Genomic DNA, 16313 nt, shown 5'->3' on the forward strand with positions numbered 1-16313 from the left:
GTCTGCAGTGAGGGTCTGCAGTGAGGCAAATAGGTGCCATGCCATCAGGTAGATGATGCTCCTAGCAGTTTTCCACACGCTGGTGGTGTGGTGACAAAGTTTTAAGTTGTACCAAAAGACTCTTCAGTGACCCCTCTTCACAGCCTTCACTGCTTTCAGCCTTGTGCTTACTTATCAAACTATCAAAAAATTAAAAGCAAATCTCAAGGAAAAGCTTCAAAGAGGCTCCCAAGCTGCCCCAGCGTGCTTTTATAACCATATAAAAAGAGACAAGTGCAGTTCTTAAAAGACTTTTCAGATATCAAAGATGTGAAAGCAGGGAGGGTAAGTTTGCAGCAGTTGACCACAAGTGTAGCATACAAGTGTAAGAAACACTTTATTAAAGTGTTTTTATTGCAGGCATCACAGTACAGGTGTCCAGGAGGGCATGGTGTTGGGTTATTTGCACGGTTTATCTCCTTATTGATTTAGTCTATTAACAGTATCATCAAATATTAATTGACTAATCGCAAAGTGTAGCATTTTATAGGAGGCAAGAATGAAAGTAACACAACTGAGGTACAATTGACTCAAGAGGGTTTATAATGGGTGTGGATTGCAAGAATCCCCATAATTAGTCCCTCAGCAATCATTTAATGTTGGAATATTAAAGCATACAAATTACGAAGGTTAAAAGCAAAATTTCTTTCCAGCTGACATGGTGGCATTCCTGTAAAGCTGTAATTTGAGTTAATATGGCATTCATTAATAGTAATGAAGCTTTTAGTTTTCATAGTTGCTTTATTTATTTTCTTTATGTTTTTTCGCAGTAATGTAACTGCTGTCAGGTTTCAGGTGTGCACTACAGAAGCAATAAGTTTATTATAAAAATAGACCAAAAGAGCTATCTCTGAAGAAAACTGCTGGCTGCTGTGAAGTGTTTCATTTGATCACGCTCTTCAAAGACCCTTTCTATGCATTTTAACAGATTAAGAAGAAAGGTTATATTTAAATATATAATCCAGTCACTGGTTCTCAGCACTTTTTGACCTACTTGCTGAAGTGCAAATTATCAGTAGCCATCTCTTAAACGTGTTCCTTTCACCTTGCCAACTTGCAGTTATAAAAAATGGAAATATAATTGAAAAGGTACTCAGTAAGAGCAATGATGTGTTCACCTCAGTGTGTGTTTCCCTGTGGTATCCCAGCTGTTTAAGAAGCATGTATTTTTATTGCAGCTGACAGTAGTTATTTGCCTTGTAAAATAAGCAGTGGAAATATTTCCTTTTTTCAGGGGAGCAAGCAGTTGCTGAACAACTACCCTGTCTACATCACTAGTAAACAGTGGGATGAGGCTGTAAATTCATCAAAGAAAGATGGACGGCGGCTCCTTCGATATCTCATCAGATTTGTTTTCACTACCGATGAGCTTAAGTACTCATGCGGCCTTGGGAAAAGGAAAAGGTCAGTGCAGTCAGGAGAGACAGGTCCTGAAAGACGTCCTCTGGATCCAGTAAAAGTAACATGTCTCAGAGGTACTGCATCCTTTCGCTCAGTGTCCACCATATGTGATCTCATTTCACCGCATTGGCTCTGGCTCAGTAGAAGCTTTTGGCTGACAGTTGCACATCTAGAATGGGTTTCAGAGAGAAGTGACAAGCAGCCAGAAACCCTCCCCCCCCCTTTTTTTTTAAATACATACATATGTGTATTAATATGTATGTATTATATTTATGTGTATAGATATTTGAATGGGAGAAAAAGCAGAGCTGCTTACCTAAGGGAGGAGATAGGTCAATGAGTGCATGACACCAGTGTATGTGGAACAGCAAAGGAACATCAGACAGTCCTTTATAGTAAAACAACAGGGTATTCTTGCTGATACACAATAAAGTTAACCAAAGGAATATTTTTAGTCAAACATGCTTAGCAAATGGTGCTCAAAGTCAGTGAATGGCCTTTGAGTCAAAATCTTACAAGATTCAGAATAAGTTTGGACTTTTAGTAGGGCCAAGAACATCCGCAGGTTAGATAGATAAATACAGGTATGCACAAATGCATTGTCAAGGATTTAACTTCTTTAAAATACTGTGAAAGTTACGGAACCCCCACAACTGACCTCAAAAAGAAGGAGAGTTTTGCAAGCATTTTACAACAACATTGATGACGTTGGACAGTACAGAAAAAGAAACTAGATTTAGAAGAATTTTCTGTTGTGGCATTTCGTACTTGGGTTTCCTGAAATTTTAAGACCTGTTACTGTGCTTTATAATGAAATATACAAAGCAGGACCTTATAATATTCTGCTTTAAAAAAAATATTTTTGTCATATAAGTGCCTGCATTTCTTAAATGCATCTGCTTATCATTTATTTAATGAACTTTAGTGTTATTAGACTTATTTAGACTTATAGTGTTCTATGAGCACATGCCTTAAATTTAGATTGAGCTGACTTCAGGTATGTTTTACTCATCAATGCAGTGTAAATGGATAAATTTTCAGCAGCTGACAGTAATGTCTTTTAGTCATGTAACAGCAATCCCAAGCAAGGCCAAGCAAATCATAAATGTAGTTGTAGCGTATTGATGTAACCAGGTAAAGAACTCAGTTTTTATACACAGCCAAATTAAGCAAAGATGTTCTTATACTATGAAGAAACCTGTTACATGATACTCTGTCAGTACTTACACTCCTTGAGTGCTCAGTAGAAGGGCAAGGCCATTGCACAGCATGCCACAATGGAGTTTGAAGCTGGATTCAGGGTCTCAGAAGTTCTCCCAGAAACTGAAGGCTGAACGGCTGAATAGTAAATGGATTTACATTTCATCTAACGATTTGTGCACAGAGAGCTAATGCCCTTTTCTTCTTCTTTCTCCCTTGCTTCTTCCCACTAGAACTAACAGTAATTCCACCAGTAGATGAATTTACGTGTATGGCTAATTGCCTCTTTGGGCACTAAGCTGACTGAATGTGGATGCATTCTCTGGGAGAAAGAGAAAGGCCAGTTGCCTTAATTTTCAGAAGCTTGAACAGGAAGTCAAAATGTTCAGTGTAGTTAAGAAAGTTAAATAGACAGTTGTCCCTTTGGGCTTTCTTGCGTGGGTGGGAACATTATGACATTCCACAGTGCCAAGAGTTAGCTATGGGCTCCTACCCATTTGCAAGCCCAGGCAACACGTGTCTGACTGATTTCCAGTATATCACACCACTGCCAGAAGAGCAAACTGCTACTCTCTGTACTCAGAGTAGATTAAACATCTGTAGACGTTTTCAGTGTATTCCTACAACTGCCCATTGTCTGGAACCAGCTTTCCAGCAGCCCAGCATGCCTGAGTTATCAGACTAATCCTTTACATAGTGACTACTTCTTTGAGAAAAGGAATATGTTTGTGAAGCCTCATGTGAACATAACTAGGAATTACTGTTGGCTGTGTCAATTTTCAGGGAAGTGAACTTAAATCCTAGATAGCTATCACTTCTGCAGACACACTGCTGGAAGAGCTATGCAAAAATCACATCCTAATTGTCCAACAGATGAGATATCTTGCAGGCACGGCAACTCATGTAGGAGCACAGCATTACCTGGTCTCAAGATGTTGTGACAGTAATGAAGTTACCTTACTCCAGTTACTGTGCGCTGTTGGCTTGTCAACAGGAGAAAATGGAATTTAAAAATATCCTAAGAGACACAGCACTGCACGAGGGAATAACTAATGTTACAGAATAAATAAGAAGCTGTGTTTCCTTATAAGATACAATATATCCAATACATCTAATGTGGCTCCCTCACATTTGAAATTGGACTTAGCTGTTTCAAAGTCCAAATAACACCTATTGGAGATCTGTCTAGCAGTTACAATTCCAGAATTGGTGAGGCACCTTCTGCAAGTGTAGTTATTGCACATCAAAGAATCTGGAAGGAAATTTTAAAAGCTAATCACCACACACAAACAGCTGTCTATAGAAGCAGCAGCAACTTAAATGGCCAAGTTACAGGCAGTACAATTCACTTTCCCACACATTGATAGCTATTGCATGGCTCCCCAGTTTAGCCCTTTCATCTCATTTAGCTATTTCTAAGGCCAGTGTAGTCTCCAAAAAACAAATGTCAGATTCCAAAAGATGAAAAGAGCAGGACTTAAAAGGAAAGAAACTCCAAGGAGAAAGTAGCACCGAACTGAAATGCCAGTAGTCACATTTTAGAGCTGGTAGCATGCTGCTGCAGCCTGCTGGTGTTCCAGCAGCCAGCAGAGGGAGATGATGAAGGTCCTTGAAAGTAACCACACACACACTCAACAAGCTTCAAGCGAAACGCATCCCAGTTTTAACTTCTAACTTTTACATGTATTGCAGATGCTGAATCATAAATGTCACTTAGAATTAATTATTTTTCTTTCTACAAGAAGGAATTTTATCTTCAGGTCCCATCAGATAGAAGAGCAGACATGCATGTGGAGGAGCACACTTGTAGAGAAGTACAGTAGGTCCAGTTGGCATTATCATGGCATTTCCATAAGGCTTTACTTCTGCTTAAGTAGAACAGTGATGCCCTGTTTCTTATTTCCCATGGGCTTTTGGTGTCTGGGCGATAGCAGGTGCTGCCAAGACAAGCTGTTTTTTGTATTCTTACCTGTTTTCCTGCAGAGTTCATTAGAATGCATTGTACCTCCAACCCTGACTGGTGGATGCCATCTGAAGAGCAAATCAACAAGGTCTTCAGTGACGCAGTAGGACACGCTCGTCAGGGACGAGCAGTGGGGACTTTCCTTCACAATGGGAACTCATATTACGAAGGGACTGACCATCCGGGGTCACAGGACGAAGTCTTCAATAGAGGTATGCAAGATGGATCTGGTGATTGACAGCAGTGAGAGAAAACTTACACAACAGTAGCAAGCAGTTAATTTAGAAGAGACTATTTGTTAAACATACTTACCGTGAAGTCATGTAAGAGTCCAAAGCATGTTTGAACACATACTGCGTACATTTCAGCTTCTCCGTTCTATCATATCATTTACAAAAAATCCATTTCAAAATCTGCCCTATGGGATTTCTCAGTGCCTATTATTTGCAAACCCTTTGTAGCACCCCAAGGGGAAACTGCAGTTTGCTTCGTCTAGTTCTAGAGAAAAGATCACTTAAAAATTGCAGAAATTTCAAAAGAAACAAAAGCTGCCATTTTATTTGCGTATTTCTAACAGGCCCAGTTCTGGACCTTCAGACATAACAGCCAGATACTATTTGCTTTTCCTGAGAAGGAGATGAAAGAACACATCTCCTTGCTTGTGACAATAAAAGAAGTGGTCACTCATTGCATAACAAAAAGTAGCATAATTACAAATGCTACCTTAAAATACCGTGCAAGATGGAAAATGCAGGGACAGCCTTTAGCCAACTATGCCAGGAAATTAAGCGTCTTGCATCAAACAGCACTAGTCGTCAACCACAGACTCCTTCAAAGGCCCAGAACAATAACAGGCACTTCTAATAGATAAAAATTTCTTTGTGTGTCAGGTAGAGACTATATTTATCTAGATTTCTAGGGAATTAGACTTGACCATGACATTTTTCATCGGAAAAAAAAAAAAAGATTGCAAAAAATAAATTGCTAATTCAGAAGACAGGTTTTGCTTTGTCTGTTGCTATTCTGCAGCTATGTTGTGTAGCTTTAGAGATTTAGATTTTAATTTTCTTTTCTTGTTTTTACTTTGTGTTTTGTATCCAGTCCTCAAAATAGATGAGGCAGTGTGATGGTCTCAACAGTCAGCTGTTCAGTGGTGCATTCAGGGAGGAGCTGAGTTAGAAAAACCTAATTCAGCATTTCTTTGTAAGAGAAGTAAGCCTGGAATCCAGACTAAGAGCTGTAAAGAAGGATGTTTTCTAGAAGAGAAGCCAATTTACAGCAGAGTACAATATGGAAAACAGATGCTGATGTAAAGGAAAAACAATCTGTCCTTTTCAAATGTTTAATTTCAGAGGCTTAGGAGTCCCACGTCCCTCTAAATTGATGCACTCCAGAAATACGTAATGCCAAAGAAACAGTCCCTTCCTTTCAGCATCAGGGTGTTTCCATCTCTATACCCTGGTCAGTTGCCCAGGCTGCTGCTGGTGTTGGTCAGTGCCTGGCCCAGCCTCCTTGGGATGATGTTTCCCAACAGATGGGGATGGGGAACTGGATTTTGGAAAGAAAATCCAAATTTTGATCAACTTTAGTGCTACCTCATCAGTGTTTATTCTCCTGAACGTGTGTCTCATGCTGCCCAGCTTTCCCACCCACTTTGCTCAAACTATTGGAGAAGCTACTAATTCCCACCCTTCTCCTCTCTTTCCCAACCTTCACCCATGCACTGGGCAGGGCAGGAAACACACAGCCCATTCCCTTAAGAGCCTGGAAGGGCCCTCTGCAGTGCAGTGCAGTGCAGCCATAGCCCCAGCCTAGCTGGAGACAAGAGCCTGGGGCACTTCCACAAGTGGCAGCTCACCCACACCACCATTTTGTCCTGGCATTGGCCTCCTCGTTGGCCACCTGCTGTTGTGAGCAGCCTGCAAGCTTCGTTGTGCACCCTGCTCAGCCAGGAAACGCTTTAGGCCTTTAAATGTCCAATACCTCTTGACTCATTTTAATTTTGGTACTTCTTAAAAGGGGACTGGTAGGCACTCATCTGACGCAGACAAACCAATTTATTTTCTAACATTAACAGCAGTTCAGTCACACTGCACCTTATCAGGCCAAGGGGTTTTGGGACAGCATCTCTCATGGCAGGCAGAGGTGACTTGCTTGGACCAGTCATTGAGGTGCTGTGGCTGAGGGGGAGAAACTTGGTGTATAGAAACTCACAGTACAGATATCCTATAGTAGCTTTTCTGTGTTGAACTTACACACATTTTTTAAGAGAACTATTATAGAAGATGTTACATTGCTCAGATGGTGTAAGTCTTGCTGGTGTATGTTCTATGTGGTGACACTTGCCAGAACTACTTGGTAAAACTTGTCAGAGCGTGCGAGTCAGCATTATACTGTAAATTTGTCCACAGCGATATGTATCATGCTGTATTTTTGTAAACATTGTGACAGTTCCTTTCAAATGTTTAAACATATGAGATTAACAATACAGATGCTTCATTTTTAACAGTCTCAGGACAGAATTACTGGACTGGACAGACCTCTCTCACTTAGTAGCCTGAAGATTCTCCTGGAATATCTTGTAAGTCTAGCTTTACTTTTAGTGTAAAAAGCTTAGCCAGTGTCCTGGTACCACTCAGTCCTGCGCTCTCATACTGTGCAAAATAACCAAATGTATAGTTTTGTCCCAAAAGCCACTTAAGCGCTGGAAATGGCTTTGCAGGTTTGGACCTTTCATTTATGAGCAAAATCTTTCCTTCAGCCGCTTGCGTGCAATCACCAGTACATGACTAGCAGCCACAGACAGGCATCAGAAGAAGGGAGCTCATTTCTTTTTGGGTTTAGTCTTGTTTTTAAAATAACAACAGCAAGCAACAACAGCATCTCCCTTGTTTTAACTGCTGTTGTGGCCACTTGACTCCTGACCCACCACATCTCATTTAAAAAAACCCTCCACCGCCACTCGCTCCAATTACCTGAGTCACAAGGCATTACGAATTTACACACATCAAAGCATCGATGTAGCCGCAAGACGTTAGGTATTACGCTCTGGAACCTGAAATAACAGATAGCTGTAAGCCCTCGCACAGCGAGACACCAGGACTGACACGCCGTGCTTTGCACACCAGCACATCCCTTCTGTGCTGGCTGCTCGCGGCAGGCTGGCAGCAGGAGGCTGCTATCCGTCATGTCACTCCCACACGTCCCAGGAGGATAGATCCTTGTCTTATCCCTCCGTGCTCTTTAATCTTACTGTCATTTATGTATCTGCCTTCTCTCAAACTTTGTGTAGCAGTACCGCACGCCCATCTGTGCCAACATGCCTTCGCTATATTTTCTATAACAAATATTTGTGGAGAAACTGTGATTAAAAAATCATTAATCCTGATATTTTTATTGTTATGGTGTAGTTAATTCTATGAATACTTTCTAACGATGATTGTACTGTGTAGAGTAAGTACAGGTTAGGGATAGACCTTTACCAGATATTGTACAAAAAAAGTGCATAGTGTAATATAGACTAGTAAGGTTTTTGTGACACTTTCTATAGGATGTGTGAATTGTTTTCTATGTGGCAACACACATTTCTTTTAAAAAATATAAAAAATTTAGAGAATTTTTTAAACAGTCAATATTTTTTAATTATAAAGACATTTGTTACCTGCAGTTTACTATTTCAGGTGTTAATCCTAATTTGAATATTGGTTTTATTACTACATACCTCCAGTTCCATTTGTTCTGTTGCATAACAATGCACAATAAAAGTTGGTCTCTGGTTAACTTTTCTGTCTCCCTCTGTACACACCACAATGACAGCGGCCACCATTGGTTCTAAATACAAATGCATTTTAGGTTTAGATTCGTACAAAAGGTTCAAACACTGCCTTTTTCATTGAACGCGTGTTTGGTACAAAGTGCTGGCAAACACAGGGAAAGATTATGAAGAATTCAAGTATGAATATAAAATAAATCATTTTTGCCTCAAAATATGACAATGTTTATATATTGATGCACTGGTTAGATAAAGTGCTCAGAGAAGGTGCCCAACTGCAGTCTTAAGACTTGGGTTTTCAGGCAGTGAAGTTTAAATCCCATTTTAATCCAAAATTCAGTGCTGGCTGACCATCTCCTCTTATGTGCTTTAGGAAATCCTGGCTCCCAGTAGAAGCAGAAATATTGCTCTGGGAGTTGTGTTCTCTGCAGCAGCACACAGCCAAGCAGGACAGGCCTGGACACACACTGCTGCCTCCTAGAGAAGGTGCCAGATGCTGTCATCACAAAATCCCCATCCTTTTAGGTGCCTGTTAGTCTGCAGGAGTTTAACCCTCTGAGTTGCTGTTGTCTCAGCAGTAGGACTTCAGCTTCTTTTATTTTTTGGTTAGGGAAGCTGCAGTACAAATCTCAGAATCATAGGGAGCAGAATGGACCTCTGGAGATTCCCCAGCCCAACCTCCTGCTAAAGCAGGTCCCCTACAGTAGGTCACACAGGAAAGCATGCAGGTGGGTCTAGAATATCTCCAGAGAAGAAACCATTTCTGGAGATTCTGATAAATGTAGTAATGTGTGCTTGGACACAGTTGAAGTGGAACTGGCAGAAGGTGACAGAGCCTGATTCAGTACTACAGCTTTGTAGCACTCTCATGCTGAACACCCATTAAAAGAGCAGCATGGCACCAGGTAAGTCATGCTTCTTCTCTGCTAAATGGCTGCTCCATGCAGAGAAGCATGCTGGCATTCATATCATTGCTTAAGTATGTGGATAACCCTAAACAGAACCTGCTGAGGTCAATAGTCAGCTCTTATATCTTGGGGGGATGAAGGAATGTAGGTTTTACACCACTAACAAAGCTATTTGTATAAAATTTACAGTATAAAAATCTTACATTGACGACTCCAAAGCCAGCCTCCAGGAATTCGGTCAGTCAGGAACCTGTGGTTTCACAGCCAGATGCCCTCTGTGGCCCATTGATGTCTTCTGCACTGGAGACATATGTCATTCACCTCAGAAGCCACCCTCAGCTGCTAAAGGCAGAGCCCCAGAGCATGGCAGAGCATCACACAACATTCCAAGTTGGAGAGGAACCACAAAGATCACTGAGTCCTTCTCCCAGCTCCATACAGCACCACCCACAAATCAGATCACACAGCTGAGAGTGCTATCCAAAAGCTCCCTGAACTCTGGCAGCTTGGGGCCGTGCCCACCACCCTGAGGAGTCTGTTCCATGCCCACCGCCCTCTGGTGAAGAAATTTTCCTAACACCCAATCTGACTCTCCCCTGAAATGCAAGGAGATGCACAGTGAGTGAGGACAAGGTCGTGGAGGAGAGGAACAGGTAGGTTCTGACAGCTCCCAGCAGGTGCTTGGGAACCAGTCCAGCGCTTCACAAATTGGGCAGCTTGCCCCCAGGTAAGCACAGGCTGTAACTCACCAGAAAGCCTCCTGGAAGCCCTGCAGGCTGATGTTGGCCATGGAGCACCCGGCTGTGGGCAAAGCCAACACGATCAGTTTCTTTAACCACACAGAGGAGGCTGCAACATTCGTCACAAGGGAGCACAGCATGTTTTAATCTTCAGCCCAGTGCACCCAGAATTAGGACACCAGGATAGTTTTGCCTCTTCCTTCATGGAGGTTTTGTGAAGATGCATGATATTGAAGAACTCGGCCACAGTGATAGGCACAACAGAAAAGTCCTTGAAGAAGATAACAAACCTGCCTTTGAGTAGTTGCAGTGTACGCAGAACACAAAACCAGGCCTCTTACCAAACAGTGAGCACAAGGACGTATAGATGTTGGAGAGGATCTAGAGCAGGGTCATGAGGATGATCTGAGGCAGCAACACCGCGCCTGTAAAGAAAGTCTGAGCTGAACTTGTTCTGTGTGGAGGTGATTCTAGGATACCTCACTGCAACCTTCCTGTACTTGAAAGGAGCTTATGAACGGGAGAAGGATTGACCCTTAACACAGACTGAGATGTTAGGAAAAGGGGGAATGGCTTTAAACTACAAAAAGCTCTCCATGGAGAAACCCTCCCTCTTGCTGAACAAAGTCCCATGGAGCATTCAACAGATCTCTGTGCTCTGCTCAGGGAACATAAAACCTCTCCTACAGAGACTCACCAAAATCCGAAGCACATAAAAGCAGCTTTCATAGAATCACAGAATAGATTGGGTTGGAAGGGACCTCAAGTATCATCAACTCCAACCCCCGTGCTGCAGGAAGGGCCACCAACTTCCATATCTAATACTAAATCAGGCTGCCCAGGGCCCCATCCAACCTGGCCTTGAACATTTCCAGGGGTGGGGCATCCACAACCTCTCTGGACAGCCTGTTCCAGCACCTCACCACACTCTTGGTAAAGAACTTCCCCCTGATATCCAGCCTAAATCTTCCCTACTTCAACTTAAAACCATTTCCCCTTGTCCAGACATTATCTACCCTTGTAAAGAGTTGACTCCCCTCCTTTTTGTGGGCTTCCTTCAGTTACTGGAAGGCTGCAATGAGGCTTTACTGCAGATGTATTGAGTTAAAGAAAAGAGAGAGAAAATAAAACAGATTAATTATCTGAGTCACGATTTTTAAAAAGATGACATATCAACGTTGGGAAAAAAAAATTTTAGAAGTCTTTTGTTCTTAAACACTTTAATTCCCCTCACTCATCTAGCAGACACAATCACTACTATCACTGCAGTCTGTAGAAAAACAGAAGGAAACAGATTTGCTAATGACTCCCATTAGAAAAGTTAATATTAAATTTAGTTTCCATTTGGAACAGGGTCAGAAACACAGCAGAAAAGGTCTAATTAAACCTTGCAAAAATGCCTTGTAGTAACATTAGTGAGAAACTAAAAAGTGTTCTTGCAAAAAAGAATGTGAAACTGAAAGAGCCAACAACTGTTGGCTATTTATCGAACTGATGGATAGAGGGATTTTTTTTCCTGAAGGATAGTTTAAAAACCAAAAGCAGATTAACAAGCAGTTTTAACATAATCTGATGAAAAAAAGGAAAGCCAAGGAAACATCCAAGGTAGCTTTGCTTTCCCATCCACAGCATCAGGAAGACAGTTCCAGGAGACTTTTAGGATTAATTTTTTAAAGTAATGAATTTGAGGAGCAGAATGGGTCAAGGTCCACTGGCATCACATAAGCCTAGCTAAAAGCAGCAGCAATGTCCCTTGCTAAGTGCTCAGATTGCAAATTGCTTGTCAACTCAGAAATCTGAAAGGAACAAATAGGGAGAGGTAAGCACCACCTCCTCTATTGGCCCTTTACATATCTGCAGGAGCAGGGTAGGACACCACCATACTGCTAAGTGGGGAAAAAACAAACAACCAAAAAAAGCCAGCAACAAAAACCCCTACCTTTATTGTGACTAAGTTCACTAAGAATTTGGAAATGGAATTTGGCATGGAGATATCTGCACATTCTGAACGTAATGCTTAGATGGCCAGAACAGAGGACAGGGACAACCTTCACCAGAGCTGGAGTACAAGTACCCAACTTGTGCTGCCTTACAAAGGGTTCATTCTTTAAATGCCAGCTTTAAAGGAAAGATTTTTCTCTCCATTCCTTCTCTTTCCTTATACATTAAGTTAGATTTAGTACAAAACCATCAAAACTGATGCAGCAGTTTTTTAAATAACACGCTCACTTAACCATTGCTTAATATTTACAAAGTGAACACCTTCCTCTGCTACCTTGTAATGACAGCAGATGAAAGGATGTTTTCTTGCAGTAATGTTTTACCTCAGAACAGCATTTTGGTGGTACTCAGGTGCTCCATATGACCCTGCGCAGCTCCTCTTCAGCACATGACTGATGCACACAGTGAACCACTCAAAGGCTTCACCCCATTTTCTATCTCATACTTTTGCATCAGATTTCCCAGTCAGCACCTGCACATCTTCAGACCCTTCAATACCAGAGCTGTTTGTGGATCTGAGGATCTGAGCTGTTTACATGAGCGGAGGGCCACTAGGCTCTCATCTCTCTGCTGACAGCCATGGGGCAGCACCCCAGAACACCACAGATTTGGTCTTCTCAATCCATAGCCTCATTGAAACTTCTCCCTTTCACTAAGGTTTCCAAACTGTCCACATTTATTAGAACGTACACCTACAGGTTTTCTTTTTATTTTTGCTACAATATCAGTAAAAAGGTTGAAGGGGAGGCTTACTTTCTATGATCTCTTACTGAAATTCCCCATCAAACATTAGGAGTCAGAGACTAAACTGATTCTTGAGCAGAACTGTTAAGATAAAACTGGAAGGACCCTCTTCAACTTGTAACCAACTATCTAACACACAAGTTATTTACAAATGGCCTTTCAACAGATGCCACAAATGGCCAATAAAGGATTACTTAAGGATTCCAGTTTACATTACAGAAGACAGATGTCACTCTTCGCAAGTGGCTGACACTATTTGCATGGCTATTCAGACAGCCCAGAAGACAGACTCCAGGATCTCAAAACCTCAAACAGAAAAGGCCTCAAATTTAGTCTGTCATTTCCCAGCTCAGACTTTGTGCCATTTGGTTCATTAAAAATAAAACAGAACATAACAAAATAAACAAAGAAAACTAATCACACCCCACCCGGTTGGCAATGGAATCACCACCCAGAAATAATGTTGTCTAGCATGGGAAATGAGTTTGTGATGTAGTCATTAGCAATCTGAACACCACACATTAAGGTACAGCATCTCTCAAGAGCCTTGAGAGAGTTAATCCCTTAAAAGGGAGGAATTCCTGTGAAAAGAAATAACTAGCAATCAAGACAGACCTGGCACATACAAAATCTGGTTACTGAGGGTATATCTTGCATGTCGGTCGGCTTCATTGGCAGTTCTGGCTCTCAGAAGTCCTTTCAGTCACAAAGCTTCTGCAGAAGATAGGATTATGTAGTGAGCACTCAGGAACACTCCCAGTAGTAATTGATGCTGGGGTGACCAGTCATACAATACCCTGATTTATTTCTGAATGCAGAGAACTGGTATCTGAAGTGCCAGCTGCACACAGTGAAGAACCCAAGTCTTGTAATACTGAACCTGGTGAATCACATAGGTCCAGATGAAGAACATCCTTCTCGTCTTTCCCAAAATACGTTGCTTGACCGGCTTATTTCTGACAACCAACCCGTTCAGACAAATGCCACATTTTTTCAAGTTTCTCTACTTCATCACCCAGATTTCCTGCATTTCCGTATTTCCTCTTTATAATCCCAACCACTTCGGGTTTTTTTTGTTCTGTTTTTTGTTGTTGTTTTTTTTTTAGCTCAGATGGAAATAGTACTTCCCATAACCAGATAGACCATCAGTTTTTATCATTGTTAGTGATAAAGAGAACCTTCAGGGAGCCAGTGAACCAGATGTTAATCCTTTTCTAAGCTAATTTCTGATCACTAATTTCAAGTGAACAATACCAGGCTTAAGAGGCTTGGACAGCTTTGCTGGTATTGTTAAATCATAATTATTGCACAAGTCTAATACACAAACACAACCTCTTGAAGACGTTCTCTGTATGACTACATATCAACGTGTAAGCCACCTCTCTGACCCAGGACTGTAGTCCAAACTGGAGATAGTACCAGAGGGTGTCTGACACAGGCAGGAAGATCTTACTACAAACTGTGGAAGGAATTTCACTCTTTGGAGATCCAGGTGAATAGGATTCATGGCACATTTGCCAGTGAAGAAGAAAGTATTAATAAATACAGCTTGGCTACCCTGGGCAAGTTACTGACATATGGAGTGCATGCTCTTAGCATCACAAAGGAGTATGGATAACTAGTACAAATAGATGGATATAACTTTTCTTTTGCATCCATAACTGCATTTTTAATTCAGAAATGTGGCAAATCACCATCAACTGCCTAAAGCCAGCATCACTGTGTATCTTCAAAATTATACAGAAAATTACTTCAATTAATGGAACACAACTTTACCAGCTATGGAACATTTTACTGAATAATTACAGCTTCCAGACATTTTACAAGATGTACCAAATTCAATCATAATTACATGAGAAAATATATGCAGATAAATACTTAAATATCTACACCTCACAAATCAAACTGACTTCTCCTTACTATTATGAAGTAACCAAGAGAGAAAGAAAAAGCCAGCACGTCACCAGCAAGCATCAGAAGGGTGCAAAAGGGTGACAGAATAATTTTGATTAAGAGGCTGCATGGAAAAACATGTTTCAATTTTGAGACTGTCCTCTGAAAGTTCTACCATCAATGAATAAATATCCTCACTGTTGGCTTCCAGACTTTCTGGCAATTTTAGCAATAACCAACACACCTTCCAAATGCTTCAGATAATTTTCACATTTCATCTTGCATCCTTTTTCAGTGTTCTTACTTTGAAGAGAAACTTACAAAAAGCTTTGTATTTACATCATTTACACAACATTGCATAATTTTTTTCTTCTGTCTTCAGATCTGAAGCAGCTGATCACAACCTCAAATGCTTTAAATATAGTCTAAGTTGCAAAAACCAAACAGTTTATATTAGTGTGGAGTTGTATTTCACTATTTTAGTAGACACCTTATCCCCGTAACAGTGCTACAAACACTGACAATACAGAAGTATGACCAGGCTTACTCTTAGTGTGACACGTCTGAGAAGTAACCAAGACCTTATATTTTAATAAGTGCTTATACAAAGTAAAAAAGGAAACTGTCCTTGAGAACACCGATTTGCTTCAGATCTACAATATTTTTAATTCAGTGGTATTCCATAAAATGGACGTCCTCTTTGTATTACTGCTTGGAAGCTCTCTTTAGCTTCATTGCAGAACATCACGATTTATCCAGAAATCTTACTTATCCACAGACAAGTAAACAACCTGAAAATACAGACTAATATATTCAACAATGGTTGCAGGCCACTGCAACAGTTTTGCAGTCTTTACAACACTGCTCTTTTCCAATATTTCAGCATGGCATCTCAATCATTTTCTCTTTAACCCATTCCAGCTCTCACCTCCACAATTAAAAGTACTTCACCTCCACTCACCTAGTGCACACTTCCTCAGCAAAGCCTCTAGCTGAGATTATATCATCCCCTGAGCATCAACTTTTCTATGATTGTATGAGTTTTCACTTCTGGGGGGTGGGTAAATAGGGAGGGGAGGAAATCAGCCAACTCTCTTAATATTGCTAAAAAAAAAATGTTATACTGCATCGTTTTACGCCTTCTAATCAAATGCCATTTCCTAATGTTGTTCTCTGATCATTTCTTACTTCTGGCCACATTTTTTTAGATCGTGTTGACCTCTTCCCACTCCCAAATGCTCAGCATCTTGTATTCTTTTTTTCATACCACGTTTGTTGAAATATATTTTCTTTTGCTTCAGCCTGAAAACTCAGACTGATCGACTGCAGTTTCTACTATCCATACAACCACATGGCACATTTCATTTTCCACAAGGACACCTTTCAGAAATCAGACTATTGTGCTTTAAAGCTGGGAATCCTATTTCTTTTTATACGTAATACTGCTATAATTTTCTTTTGATCTTCATTATTTTGTTCTCACTAACAAGAAAGGAAAAATTATTTAAGCTGCACAACTGCTCTACAAAAAAAATCTTTTCAGTACATCTCAACTTCTTGTTTACATCAAGCAGCAAAACTGCAAGAGATGTTAGCCATATTCTCTATTCAGAATTAACAATAAGAACAGAAGCAGCACAATATTTAAGCTA

The 16313-nt window shown here is 40.8% G+C and overlaps 1 protein-coding gene across 2 annotated transcripts in view; it reads left to right on the top strand.

The window, feature by feature from the left end:
* Nucleotides 1-8383, top strand: part of BEND4 (BEN domain containing 4) — a 29581-nt gene extending 21198 nt beyond the window's left edge. Inside the window, exons 4-5 of one of the 2 annotated variants that reach the window (XM_031588525.2) lie at nucleotides 1274-1514; nucleotides 4624-8383. In XM_031588525.2, coding sequence (XP_031444385.1) covers nucleotides 1274-1514; nucleotides 4624-4841 — 459 coding nt within the window. In that variant the 3' untranslated portion in view covers nucleotides 4842-8383. The remainder of the gene's footprint in view (nucleotides 1-1273; nucleotides 1515-4623) is intronic. The other variant, XM_090139501.1, reaches the window with a different exon arrangement.
* The last annotated feature ends 7930 nt before the right edge of the window (nucleotides 8384-16313 follow it).

This window comes from Phasianus colchicus, chromosome 4 (assembly GCF_987193195.1).
Source record: "Phasianus colchicus chromosome 4, bPhaCol1.hap1.1, whole genome shotgun sequence".
Classification (NCBI taxonomy): domain Eukaryota; kingdom Metazoa; phylum Chordata; class Aves; order Galliformes; family Phasianidae; genus Phasianus; species Phasianus colchicus.